Raw genomic sequence first — 15,056 nt, forward strand, 5'->3', positions numbered from 1 at the left:
AAATATAACCTGACAATAACAAAATGGCTTTGGCTGCTTGTCAGAACCAAGTTATTTGCTATTTTGCAGCACATGTAACAGAGTCAAATCAGAACATATTTCTGGTCTCTATGCAAAGAAAAAGAAATGTTATTAGAGACCAAGTTCTAAAAAGAAAAATCAACAGTCAAAGTAAAACAGCAATTATAAAAAAGCAGTGCTAAACAAAACCACACAGTATACAAACTCACATCAACATGAAGCCAGAGGCCATGCTTTTCACAGATATCAGCAATTTTATCCAGAGGATCAAATGCTCCCAGCACAGTTGTGCCTGCTGTAGCACAGACAAGAAATGGTGCTGACCCCTGCAATAGGATTCAAAACAAAAAAAAAATTATATTTTGCACTGCTCATTTCCTCCAGTATACTTGCAGAGCTAAACTATAAAAAGGTCTAGGAATGTAGGACAAAGATGTGACAATCTACATTTTAGCTTTCCAGCAGAAGGTACTCCATTTAGTAGTGCTGAATCTCTTTCCCTTTTTTTCATTAAAAAAAAAAAAAAAAGGCATTTTCCATTTCTAGTTAACACCATCCGAGGGCAGACTTCTGCAGCTTCAGACTGTTTTGACAGATGCTAGTTTTGTCAAAATCAAAACATACCAGATATTTGACATCTCTCTTCATACACTGATTTTCATTTCTCAGTCTTCCACATTTCACTACCATATTTGCTGTCATTCTGACTGACAAAATAAAGGTACTAGCTCAGCCAGCAGACTACCCATGCAAGGAAAGGGCTCATCCCTTTAGGGTTTCCACCTGCGCTGTCTCAACACCCCTATTCTCTGTCTGATGAAGAGGAAACTTCAGCTAGGGAACGTGATTTGCCTTCAGCCACACTGGCACACACCATGACAGGGACAGTCACTGCTGTCTGATCCCATGCCTGACCTACAGCTCAGTGCTATTCCCTTGCTCCCACTCCTGTCTGGGGAAGAGGAAGGGCTGCACACAGTAACTGAATGTTAGGAGAGAGATCGCTGGAAAGCTCAGACAGTGTTAAGCTCAGGCAGGTGGGACGAGGAACACTTTTTTCAGGTTGCAGTCTCAGACAGTCACTCTAAACCATCCATCTTTGTTTTCCCTTCAGCTTATGGCAGACTAGTTCACATATCCTTGCAGATCTATGTGTCAGCATCTACTTGGGAGCAGAAACTGCAACAAGGGAAAGAACTGGCAGAGTCTGTAACAGCTTCGTGAAATTGAGGGAATCAGCCCTAGCAATGTGCAGTCTCACTGGTAAATGCATGCTGAGAGAACTGCTCTGCACGGTTCAGCACCTGGCCTACAGAATGACAACACAGTTACTGAAGAGGCACTGAAGTTGTTATTGAATTGTACAAGCTGGGACCACTGAAGTTCATTTGCAGTGAATTAAATCTCTCAGATGATGTAAGTGTGTCTGCAGAGGTAACTCAATGTAGCTTTAGTGAAATCAGATATCAGCTGAAAAATCAAACTCCACACAAGTCTTCTATATATCTTCACCCACCTGAAATCTGATCTCCTATTTTTTTTTTTTAATTTTGCTACTTTAAACATCTACAGAGACAGACTGACTTGATTCATGTTTACACTCTGAGAGTTTTATACTTCTTTACACTGTAGAGGACTTACAACGGCAAATAATTGTGATTTATTTGTATTTTAAAGTTTCTTTACAAATTGCTAAAACAGCAAAAAGTAACATTGAAATGAACTTAAATTAATCACATACATTCACAAAGACTTACCAGCCTTTAATTTGCTTCCTGGTCATTTATTCTGAGTACAAGCTACCACAATAGTCAATCAAACTTACAAACCAGCCTGAAGCTCAAGCACAAAACATTTGCAAATGAAGCAAAGATCCAATGTATCCAATGTATCTATTTTCTGTTAGTGTTCCCAGCAATTTTCTCCCACAGCTACATCAAAGTCAAAGGTTCTCAAGCAGCCAGTTGGGAGCACAACTGAATGCAGGGACAAATCTAAGATCTCTACAAATTCCCATAATTGTGACCATTATACTTTTCCCACAAAGAAGGGAACTAAATTTTTATTATTCTTGACAATACAGTTAAACAAATCTTCCTGCCTAAATTCTCTAAAAAGAGGCATAAGTCTCTTGCTATTCAGATTTAGTGATCATTTTGTGCTTCTATCACTAGCAAATAAATTCTCTGTTGTCTAGAGTCGTTGGAATATTTGCTGTAATTCACTGAAGTGTCCTTCTCTAAAAGTTGTAAAGTAACACTTTTTCAAGGACTGACACACTTACTGAGGCTCTGATGAAATGAAAACCTTCCAACACACCTGTAACTTCCATTAAAATGCAAGTGAAATCGTGTTTTCCTGTAAGCAGAGCATTTCAGTATAGAACATTTGTTTTTAAATCACAGAGTACCATACTGAGGCTGACCTTTTTTTAAAAAATCATAAATGCCAGATGATTTCTTTCAAATGACCATTACATTCATTATTACATGAACAAACAAGAATTCTGTTCCTGCAAAAGCAGCTCCTGCAAGCCTGCTTCCTCTGGCTCTGTTTTATTTCAGTCCTTTTTTTTCCCCCCACCTTGCTCAAATGAGTAAAGTCCGGCTTTTCTCCCTCATATAATGCAAAATAAAGAAAGAGGCAAGTAAGAGAGTTTGCTAAGTCATTAGGGCCCCCATGTATCACTAGCTATGACACCTAGCATGAAACTGAAATGAGAGGTGGTTGTTTGGCAGAAAATGTACATAACCAGAACTTGCTGAAAGCTGTTGTGGCCATGCCAGAGCAGGACAGGGCAGGACTGCCTTAGCTTTTCTATCAGCCACAAAGGTACATTTCCCACGACAGGATTCCATGGAAGGTATGGTCTATGCCATGGATAGTGCACTAATTGCTCTGTATTCTCAGACCAGGGACTAAAAGCTGAACTCTGAATTTTACTGCTCAGCTGCACAAACTGGAAGTGAGAAATAAGGTGAGCTAACCAAGCCAAAAGAAGATGCTCTTGGAAGTCACATTTAGTCCTCCAAGCTCTCTAAAATAAAGTATGTTGACTGTAGGTAAGCGCTCTCTTACAGATTATGGGAATGTATGTTAATGTTGTCCAAATACACACATCAGTGCTTTTCCAAATGCTTGCCTTTGACTTTCTATTTGGCAAAGTCCCTAGGGGAAAGAGGCACATCTCTGCACTCTTCCTACAACAATAGAAAGGATGGAATTGAAGCTTGTAAGATAGTTTTAGAGACTTAGCCACATGTTACAGCTCTTGCTCACTGCAGAGGCAATAGAGCAATAGCTGCTGTAATTAACTGAAAAACCGTTTTAGGAAAACATACTGCATCCATTTAAAGAAGGATCAAGGGCAAAAGAAATCCTATAAGAAATGTACTAAATACTTCAGAGCAGCATTGTACTCGGGACTTTCATTAGCAGTAAACACCCTGTGGAATTTTCCTCCCTTCTAAGAGTGTAGGACTCATAAGCCTTGGCTTGTTCCACGAGTGTGTGGCAAGGAGATTGCACCTGTGAGAAAGACATTGTTATATTAACTGCCCTAGTTTTAAGATTTTGGTCATTCTTAGTTTTCCTTCCTTTCACTCAGACACAAGCACACGGTCTGCATACACTCCTCTCTCCTTCATGCTCTCTCTCCCCCTCTCACCTCTTTCCTGGCCCGCTGGACTTGTTTCTCCAGTTCCTCAGGTATCATCTTACCTCTAAGGGACACAGATTTAAAACTTTTTCAGTTACATTCAAATAGGTTAGTTATGTACAGCACTACTGCATTATAAAAAAGCTCAGAGATCACAATCACGGGTTTTGTTTTCTTACCTTTCATCAGTTTTGATGAAGTACACATTCTCTGTACCAATACCCAGGAAGGAGGCTGCCTTCTTCATGGAGTAGTGGCACTGTAAATGAGAGAGTCACAAAAAAGAAGTACACGCAAAATTAAAATGAAAGAAATAAATTCTTCAACACAGGGAACAGTGACACTAAAATTCATTCAACAGCACCTAACAGCCATGACAACACATTCTAACACAAAAATAAAACTGATAAGCTACATATGACAAACTCCATCTTGTACTTAACAATAACACACACTGAAATCTGGGAAAAATAAGACAAAAAAAGATGTGCACTATGCTTAAAATGTGGGTTTAAGAAAAAAATGAGAAGCTCTACTCCATTCAAAATTTCTTTAAGCTAGCTCTGGATTAGAATGAAAAGTAGAAGCTTTGAAGTGTCATCAGGGAAGAATTATTAATTGTTTCAAAATGTTTTAATAGAAATGAGTCACAAGTATCAATGAGTGTAAGAATGAGGAAATGCAGAAAAAGGGTGTAAAAGCTATTTAACTCAACAGTCTAGAAGCAATTAATTAGGTCTGAGAGTACAAAAGCAACACTCCTTGGAAACTGGACCCTTAATTGAGATGTATATTTGAAGCCTCTACTGCTTTATTCTTGTAACAATTTGGTATGTTTTCTCTAATCCTCAGCTAATGGCCACTGCCAGAGACCAGACACTCCGCCAAACTGACTGTGGCCCAATGCAGCAACCCATTTTCACAGCATCCAGGAGCTCAACTCCCAAGACCTGCTAAAGCTTCAGATGTGGTACAGTGGAGATTTGCAGGGCTTTCAATGTCCTATTTCAGTAAAAGTGTCTGAAAATCACGGTGGTGTGAAGATAGTTCACATGAATGTGAGCCTTAGAAGCTGTTATGAAATCAAGCAGGCTTCAGACAGGACTCAGCACATCTTCAAACTTTAGTGTGGATTTTGCAATAGGTTGCAGTGTGGACCAGTCTGCATTTTTCAGAAAATTAAGTTACTATTTTAGCTGGGTCTTGTCACAGAGACATCTCTGAATGAGTGCACAGGCACATGCAGCCCACTTCTCCCTTTGCACTGAATAAAGGGCATCAGTCTATGAAGCCTGTGAAGTGAGTGCAAAAGAGGATATTAGAAACGGATGTTTATTTATTCACAATGTGGTAAAATGACCAAGGTGAGAATGCTATTCAAGCCCACAGAGCACTCCACACTTTTTACAAGCTTTTTTTCTTTTCTTTGAATGGTTTATCTTACCATGTCGCCAACATCCACTGCTATAAGGACCTGTTCTAATGTGGATACTGTTATTCCAGCACAAGAACACTTTGCCTTATTCCAGAATAAGAGTACACTGATCTCTGCTTAATTAGTCTTCAGGATTTGCCTGGGAATTCAAGATGCAGTAACCTTCTTAACCTGAAGATGTTTAGACGTCAAAACTACCCACTCACAGCAGCGGAATCTGTTTTGAGAGTACCACATCCCAATGGACTAGACAATTCTTCTCAGAGCCAAGATCATCCAGCACTTGGATTATCACTGCCCTTCTCACAAAAATAAAATTGTCTCTTTTGCACATTACTGCTGAAGGGTTAAAATAATGCATACTCCAGCAACCGTGAAGATGTCTAGAATTGTTACTTTGCATACAGGAGGTGAAGCCAGGTGGTTAATTAATTCCATTCTCTTCCTGAGAGTTCACACAAATGCAGTTACTGCAGAACATAATTATGAAAAATGCACAATATTTTAATGTGTGGGCATGAATCTATTAAAGGTATTAAAGCCTGTCACGCTTATTTTGATGAGATGGATGATCTCCAAAGGCTCTTTTTCTTTTTGACAAAAAGGTTTCCCCCACCATCACCCACTTTTTAAACAAAGGCATACAAAGACACTGCCTGATACTATTGAGTAGCTTTAAGAAAGCTTAATTTGTAACATGACACATCCACAAGGCATTTAGGGCTCATTCATTTAGACTGCTACAAGAATAATAACATACATAGGTGGATAATTAGTCTTACATTACATCAAATTACATCAATAATGGTAATAATGGTTGTAAGTGGCTGTGTGTTGTTCAGTAGAAGTTTGGAGATGTTTTCAACTGACTAGTGAATCACTTAAAATACAAGTTGCTTCCATCACTGATTTCTAGCCATTACTTTCAAATGAAAGGTATGAATCACCAAATATAATCAGATTGCTCCAAACTGAGAAAGCGGTAGACCCGCAAATTCTGTATAATAGCAAACAATCAGTAGAACATATATTTTATTATTAAAAATTGTATAAGAGACTGGAAAAAAGATAAAAGAGGCTTGAGTACCTGAGAGATTATACGAAAAAGCAGAGGAAAAGAGAAGAACAAAGGGAATACCAAAACAAAACAGACTGCGAGATACATTATTTTTCCTCCAGAAGAACTTCTGTACTTGGAAAATTCCGTCTTTCAGTAGGACAGAAAAAGAACAAAACTCATAATACTACCTAGACTTGGAATATGATTCCTTTGATGAAAAAAGTAGTCTTTCAGTAATAGTGACTTGAAAACATATAAAAATTTCTTTCTCCCACCCCCTCTACTATCATTACTAGAAACCATTATGTCAAATTGCATTGCATCATTTTAAGAAAAAATATACCAAAGAACATTTAGCAGCTCCAGTCACAAGAATGTCAACTAATTCATTTTTCATCATTCCCTTTCCAAAAAAGGAGAAAGAAAAATCTAGATTAAAGGCAATATATTAAATACTGTGAATTCAGATTATTCTTGCCATGTCTTTCACAGTTTTATTTGTTTGGACAAATTATTAAATCTGTAGCCATTTGTAGTAAGAAATTAACACCTTCGAACACAAGTTCAAATTGGAACAGTGCATTTAAGATGTGCTGCTGAACTGTTTTACCTATAGCTAGATGTAGTTTTAATTTCCTAATAATCTTTCCAAAGACAAGATACTTTCCACCTGTGCTCATTAAAACAAGATAAATTCATATTTTCTTGATTTTAAAATTTTCCTAGAAACATGATTGCATAAAGCAATTACATTATTATGAGATTGTTTTATTACTCATTTTTGTCTGTAGTAATTTCAACAGGGGACAACATGATGAGTTAATGTTGTGTTCTTTCATTTTATTACTTTCATGATCAAGTTGCACTGGGGAGGAATTTAATTTCATTGCATCTAAAAAACTGCTCATATCAGCATGCACATTTCAACTGCTTGCACATCCTCTTCTACCCTTAGTTACCTCAAAATTAGCAGATTTCTTCCTTTCAGATCAACGTAACACATCCTTGTGCCAGAATAAAGTTCAGATGGGACTCAAACAGCAAAAAGTAATAAATAGGTGGGCTGATATCTATAAGTACAACTGTATTCATCTCCTACAGAGCCACAAATCATGTCTCAAGAAAGCAGGATATAACAATTACTCTTCTACCGCTACTGTCTCAAGAGGAATCACTCTGTAATGGTCCAGCAAAAGTACTACAGAGGAGCAGCATAAACAGTGTTCAGTGTGTGTCACCACAATATTAAATACCTAAGCATTATACTTGCAGGAACAAGGAGCCTTTTCATTCCTGAAGGCCAAACAGAATATGTGAGGACCTTGGGTGGGCCATGCATTAAATATACACCTTTGTGTTATCCAAGAACATACGAAAAATGCATAGCCCCAGATCACAAAAGTTAAGTCATTGAAAGTCTGTGCATTCCCCTGCTCTGCAGCTGGGCAACTCTTTCAATCTGACAAGTGCCAAAATGAACCTTAGGGACTTGGCAAATCAAGGTAAAAATGATTTTATTTCAGCACAGCACTACAGCCAAGCCCTAAAATGACACAAAGGTCTTGAACAGTCATGCGTTTTGACTCCTTATCAATATTCAGTTCATTATAGCCTCATGGCTTCTCCACGCCAACGCTGCTGCCTGATTCATGATGAAGATAAACCTAGATTGTTAACTTCTCCAAGTTTTGGTTTAGTTTTCACTTTTTTGTTTTGTTATGGTTTTTGTCTATCAATTTGCTTCCCCAGCTACCTCTTCAGTTAAAAGAAAACTTACCAAAAAACCGCAACAAAAACAAAGGATGTTTGGATGAGGGGATCGAGTGTACCCTCAGTAAGTTTAAAGATGTCACCAAGCTGAGTGGGAGATTGATCTGCTGGAGGGTAGGAAGGCTTTGCAGAGGAATCTGAACAGGCTGGATTGATGGACGAGGCCAAGGGTGTGACGTTCAACAAGTCAAAGTGCTGGGTCCTGCACTTAGATCACAACAACCCCAGGCAGAGCTACAGCCATGGAGAAGAGTGGCTGGAAAGGGGCCCAGTGGAAAAGGACCTCAGGACACTGGCTGACAGCAGCCCAGCAACAGCCAGCTGTGCCCACATGGCCAAGAAGGCCAAAGACATCTTGGCCTGTATCAGCAATAGTGTGGCCAGCAGGACCAAGGCAGTGATTGTCCCCCCATACTCAGCACTGGTGAGGCTGCACCTTGAGTGCTGTGTTCAGTTTTGGGCCCCTCACTGCAAGAAAGACACTGAGGTGCTGGAGCAAGTGCAGAGAAGGACAATGGAGCTGGTGAAGGGTCTGGAGAGTGAATGCTATGAGGAGTGGATGAGGGAACTGGGGGCATTTAGCCTGGAGAAAGGAGGCTCAGCGGGGACCTTACTGCTCCCTACAACTGCCTGAAAAAAGGATGTAGCCAGGTGGGGGCCAGGTCTTCTCCCAGGCAACCAGTGACAGGATGAGAGGATATAGCTTCAAGCTGTACCAAGGGAGGTTCAAGTTGGCCAAGAAGAATTTTGTCACAGAAAAGTTTAAGCATTGGAAGTTTGCCCAGAAGGTGGCGGAGTCACCATCCCTGGAGGTGTTCTAGAAACAACCAGATGTGGCATTTAGTGCCATGGTCTTGTTGACAAGGTGGTAATCACTAAGAGCTTGAACCTGATGATCTTAGAGGTCTTTCCCAACATAAAGGATTCCTTGATTCTGTGATTCAAAGGCACAAAATATTAAATAAGACTCAAAATAAAAACAATAATAAAACACCTAAGATTGTATGACACCAGCACTTCTGTACTTATCTCAAGTGTGGAGTATTGATTACGTATATTCTCAATAGGGCATATCTGAACAAACGTTTCCAGAATTTCGTATACCTTGGACTCAGCACAGGTGGATCTAAAATACGTATAAATTAATATGCCCATTTCCTCCCTCATAATCATGAATAGACACTACTGATCTTAGAAAATTGCCACATTATCTAGCTGTTACAATCATCAGTTTTACAGCAAGTGATTATTGAGTATTAAAGACTACATTGTTTTTTGAATCCAACGAAGTATTAGAGATCAAAAGTACGGCCTTATAAATAATTTGCCAATTTATTTTTCCTGGTCAGCTCTATGTTTTATGATATTGGTCTTTCTGGTGAAGCAAAGACAAAAAAAAAAATTTATTTTGGCAGTCAATTAAAATTTCTTTTGACATGAAATTAAATGTTTGCTTATTTCCGAGTAAGAAAATATGTTGTAATTTAACCTTGCAGTGAAATAAAATGTTACTTCATGATAAAAGTTTTATGTTTTTCACTTCAAAAGCATTAATGTAACTTGCTTCAAACTAATTTTTTCCTCAAAACTATTTTGAAGATGTTACATGATGGTTTAAGCATGAACTGGCATGTCATTTCATATACACACTTTCCAGGGGAAAAAAAAAAAGAAAACACACAAGAAAATATATTTTGATTGGGGGAAAAAAAAAGCCAAAAAAAAAAAAACCCTTTATGCAGGATATGTGGACTCAGTTCCAAAAGACATGTGCTGTCTTGGACAACTTATACAATGCCTTCATCCCTCAGGCTTCTTCAAAATAATCCTCTCATCTATTTACACTTCAAACTGTTTGGAGCATAAACACCTGAGTTAAAACTATTCCAGTAACTCTATATTTCCTAATATAAGGTTCTGTACAGGCTTCCATGGGGGCCTTTATATAGTAGAGTCAGAATTAATAACAACTCCACACTAATCAAATGATAAACACTTAAAATTGAAGGTACAGGGAAGAGAAAAAGCCTTCAAAAATTACCTTTAGAATAAATGTATAAATGTAACTGAATTTCCCATAGGCATTACTCAAAACCTTTAAAATTAGCCACATATTTTCAATTATTTAATGAAGAAATGTCTAAAGGGCCAGCATTTTTTTCCAAGAGGCATATGCTGGGTTTGATTCCGTACCACAACCAATCTGTATTTAGACATAGGGCAGAGTGCGAGCTGCACAGAGCCATCTCGCAGGTCCAAAGGTACTCAGCTCAGTACAAATTAAACATGCAGAAAAAAACCTTTGACATCCAAAACCTACCTAGAGTTCCTGCTAGACTTTATGTTATGGGAAATCAAATGCTGCAGACCTCCGCAAAACAGCACATGCATTCTGCTTCAGGTTTCCCCCAAGTACAACCTATTCTTCTATCAGCAATTTTCAGAGCAGAACATCTGTGTTTGTTTTCTGAAAGCAAGAAAGCTTCTGCAGGGAAATTTACCATCAGACTTCACCACTTAGCTCCAATTCCACATCATACACTGATGTGAGAATTATTGTACCAGTGCCCCATCAGATATATTCAAATGATACAACTTTGCAGCTATTGAAAAATAAAGCTCAAAAAGCTTTGCTTTGCTTTTGTTTTTACCTCTTCCGAAGCGAACAGGACTAGTCTTGGCAGACCTGAAAGCCCTTTCTCCTTTATCTCAGGGCAAAACTTGTATCTTGCTAAGTTCATAGCATACATATTAGAAACAGAGCCACCTGCAAAAAGAGGTATATAAACACTGTGTTAGCCACAGTATGAGTACCTTTCCTGCATCTGAGTGCTTGATCTTTTAGGGGAAACGTAAACCACACAGGTAGCCTAGTGATGGATACATCACGGTTTATTTTCTTCCCTGGAGGCTACACACATAAAATGAACCTTGGGCTCTGCAGCAGGCAAGGAAACAGAGCCTGTTTGAATGCTCTTTGGGGATATTTCCTGAGGAGCAAGAGCTGTGCCCAAGCAGTCCTTCCCGAGAGAGAGCACCCTGCCACAGCACCTCTCCCTCGACACTGAAGCAGTGCAAGCTCAGCTGCCTGCACCAAGCTCAGAGCCTTGGAGATCTCTTGGGCAATGAGGCCTCAGAGCACCATGGGAGGAAAAGGTCTTTGGAAAAAAAACAAAAACAAAACTAAACACGGTGAGTGGGAACTGAAAGATCTGCAAGGTAAGATCTGGACAAGCTTTATTCACTTAGGACAGGTTTTATTCACCTAGAAGAACAAAACCAAAGCAGTAAGAAAACCCTTACATAAAACTAGAACCAAAAAAGAGGACAATTAATTTATCTTCTCTCAGTAAATCACTAAGTTTTAAACAAGAATTCTCCTGTAAAAGTAAGGCATCTATGAAAAGTACACATCAAATCTGATGTGGAAAAAGAAATCCATACAATTATTATATTTTTTAAAAATAGGGGATTTTAGCTTATTTATTTTTCTACTACTTGTCTGTAGGCTAGAATTTCTGACTTTGTTTCGATTTTGGGGGGGAGTTTAAATTCATGTACTCATTTAATTTCTCTTCTCACCCATAAAATAGATATAAAAGCTTTATATCTATCCTCATTTTTTGTTATCTGAATAATCTGTGAAATATCACCATTATGCTTCATTATTTCAATGCAATGGGCTGGAACACTGCCTTACATCTTAAAAATATAACTTATCAAGCATCTTAAGAACTAGCTGTTTGGCCTTCTCTTAACATTTAAAAAATTGTAAAAATTCAAAGGAATTAAGATCATGTAAACCCTTGCTCCCACAGTTCATAGGCAGGATACACAGATCTATGTCCTCAGGCACCAAGGGTTGGTGTCTAGCATATAAATCAGCTCCTTGTCTGTCAGCTAAGTTTACTCCTTCCAGTTAGGCAGTTGGTATTGTTAATAAGGTCAGGAAGGACATAATCTACAAACAATTAATTCCATATAATTCCATATAATTATATTGAATGTAGAACTGTTTTCATTCATTCACTCAGAATCACTGAATCATTACTAGAAACACGTAAGATAAGCCTAGATGAAATGGTTTTGTGTATTTTCAAATATGTGACATTACACCAATTTTTGGTAGAATTTATGGTATTAGACAGTTTGTGATGACTCATCTTGATGTCTGAACTGTTCCTACCTGGATTAAATATACCATCACCACCTTCCCAGCCTATGAATTCAATCATTTTCTTGATGACTGCTTCTTCCACCAACAGAAACACAGGGGCTACTTCATATGTGTATCTAAAGAGAAATAATAGCATAATAAGCATTAAAACCACAGAGTATTGCTAAAACTAGATAAAAGCAGCTTGCACCTTTCTGTAATCTATCAGCAGCTGATCACCACCACCAGTAGAGGTGTAAACTAAAAACATTACGGATTTGATCCAGTAGAGCAATTGCTTAGCTCCTGACAGCATCTCAATGACACTTCCACTCTCAAAGTAATACAGCAGAGTTTGCTCTTAATATAGATCAAACTCTTAAATTTCAGCTTTACATTTGCAAGTAAAGAGCAGACAGGTAACCATCTGCATTCAACTCTGTGCAGAATGCCTCAAAGGATATGAACAACTAAGTCTGATTAATTCCTCTTTATGTACTAAGATAAAAGTCTAGGTTTAATAGCATTGGGGAAAAAAACCTCTCCTCTTAAACCCCACCTTCAGCCAATCTGAATCAGCCCATTTTCTCTCTCCCAAATCCTTGCACAATTCCTACCTCTTCTGTAACACTGAAAACAGAAATCAGAAGCAAGGAAGCAAAAAAAAGTAGTTGTTATTCCAAAAAGCATGCTAATTCATCATCAAGAGGACAAAGAACCACACTTACACACTGGGGTTCAGTGCTTCTGTAATGAAACGAGCCACTAATGAGTAATAATCTATTCCAGCATACAGCTGATTGAAAAATCTTGGATGATCTGAAAATACAGACGAAAAGCAAATGACAGGATATACAAGAAAAGAGAATACACCACAGTCCCTCTTGGTTGAATACTGATCATTGCAAACCACAATTCACTCCATTCCCTCAGTATTCTCTGGATTTGCTGTCCTTTCCCCTTAAGCTAGACATTCCTTTGAAAGTAAATTTATAAGCACTTTCAAACCTCAAAACATAGCTTGAGAAATACAAGTGGTGCACAGAATGAATGTGAGTTGTTGTTCACAAGTTTTAAAAATAAAAAAAAATTAAAAAGTGATTGACAATTGAGTCTACACAGTGGCTTTGAGAGGCCCCAATCAATGCTCAGCCAAATTTTTCTAAGCAGTAGAAGATAGGAACCTGCTGATCCCAGGCAGCTCTGCCTTTGCTCCCACCAAAGTCCCAAGACTGAGAGAGAGAGAGAGTCTAACAGCTTTGAAAAATTTGCTGCACGCTAAAAATAAATAAGAAGTTAAGAGAATTTGTTTACCTGCCTTGAAACACTGAGATATAACTAATTTTGACAAAATTCTACACTATTGCTGGCTGTAAAACAACTCAGTTCAACAGTGGGATCACCACCTAAATTTTAATCCACAGCACAGCATTTTTACATGCAAAACCAGGTAAACAGTATGGTTCCATTTACATTATATCTAGGGCTTAAATAAATGCCCATACTTAAATTAAAGAGTATTTGCACATCCTATTTTTATATGCGACATCCTTTCTAAGGTGACATAGTGTAGCAAATTATAATCTAAAGGCAATTTGCAGGGGTAAGATAAACAGGACATCTTTCAGTAGCTCAGTAATTATATCTGCATATTATTAGTGCACTCCCCCTGCAGATCTGTATCACTACACTGCAATGGTTTTCAAAGGCATAAGTTCCCTCTCAAAATTATTTTACAGTTTTACTCTGCAACAACAGTGACTCTAGCAGGGAATACAGCCTGGAAATGCACAGCTAACTATATTTAATGTCTTTCTCACTTACCAAAATGCAGCCTAAGCCGCACAACATCTGAAATCCTGAGCTACTGATTCACAGTGCTATTTCCTGAACAGATGTTGTTCATCCCTTTTCACCAAGATTGAATTACCCTGCACATGCTACAGAAAGGTTAGCTGTAGAGAACTAACCCTGCAGAGCTGTGGTCTACTGTCTCTGAAACACTGCAGGCTCTCCTCTCATGGTGTCTGGAACAGGAATTACTGCCTACCAGCAAATTAACACCCTACAAGGCTATTGCTCAGATAGAACAATAATAAACGGAGAGTAATCATCAGAAAGAACATGTAAGGGCAATGATGGTGACTCTAAATCTCATCACTTAGACAGAAGGATATCACACAAAAAGGTCCTCCTGCCTATTTTGCTATATTTTTATATCATTTTTCTAGGTTACTTTCCCATGACTTCAAAATAACAGAACCTACTATTAATGCAAATGGCATTACATTAATTAGTTTTTTATTAGTTTGCCACTATTACATATTTTAGTTAAACCTATGGTGACCAGAATTCAGGCAAACTGTTTGCACACTTGTATCAGCAGGAGGAAAACAAACATTCACATCCCTGATGCCCTGAAAAATGACAAAGCTTTGTAATCATTATCCCATCTTTCTAAGTTAGCATGCAAAAGGACTGTGCTTAAAATCCCACTCCTACTGGTTTTGACGCTGTATTTTATAACATCACGGCAGAGCTGCAGGATCTTCTGATGGCATTCTCCAGTATCCCTCATTTCCAGGTCGAGAATCTGCTTCAGCACTTCAGGGGCTTGCCATTCACAGACCTAGTGATGGGGAGAGGGGAGGACACCATCAGTGAGCAGGTTAACAAGAGGTTATAGAGGTAAAAGGTAATCACCTCATTCAGCACTGCCTTCACACAACTTCCCATGGCAGGGCAGCATGCCACCAAAAAACACATCCAGTAAACTGGCCTCATGGGATGTTGATTTCACCATGTCTCAGGCAACACAAATAAAAATAAACATAAAAACATGAAAATTAGAGTGGGAAATGCTGAAAGGCAGAAAAGAAAGAGGCCTGCAGCCTAAATTCTGTCCTTAGCTAAGGATTTGTAATCACAGCATTTTCAGATGCTGTTCTGCCAAGGA

The 15,056-nt window shown here is 38.5% G+C and overlaps 1 protein-coding gene across 2 annotated transcripts in view; it reads right to left on the minus strand.

The window, feature by feature from the left end:
• Positions 1 to 15,056, minus strand: part of GADL1 (GAD like acidic amino acid decarboxylase 1) — an 81,229-nt gene that overhangs the window by 53,807 nt on the left and 12,366 nt on the right. For both annotated transcript variants that reach the window (XM_085051173.1, XM_085051172.1), the window contains exons 3-9: positions 14,603 to 14,729; positions 12,829 to 12,919; positions 12,131 to 12,237; positions 10,596 to 10,711; positions 3,859 to 3,938; positions 3,689 to 3,743; positions 231 to 347 (exon numbers count right to left, since the gene is read on the minus strand). In XM_085051173.1, the coding sequence (XP_084907299.1) occupies positions 231 to 347; positions 3,689 to 3,743; positions 3,859 to 3,938; positions 10,596 to 10,711; positions 12,131 to 12,237; positions 12,829 to 12,919; positions 14,603 to 14,729 (693 nt within the window). The remainder of the gene's footprint in view (positions 1 to 230; positions 348 to 3,688; positions 3,744 to 3,858; positions 3,939 to 10,595; positions 10,712 to 12,130; positions 12,238 to 12,828; positions 12,920 to 14,602; positions 14,730 to 15,056) is intronic.

The sequence above is a fragment of the Lichenostomus cassidix genome, chromosome 2, assembly GCF_008360975.1.
Source record: "Lichenostomus cassidix isolate B80296 chromosome 2, HeHo_3.0, whole genome shotgun sequence".
NCBI classification, from domain to species: domain Eukaryota; kingdom Metazoa; phylum Chordata; class Aves; order Passeriformes; family Meliphagidae; genus Lichenostomus; species Lichenostomus cassidix.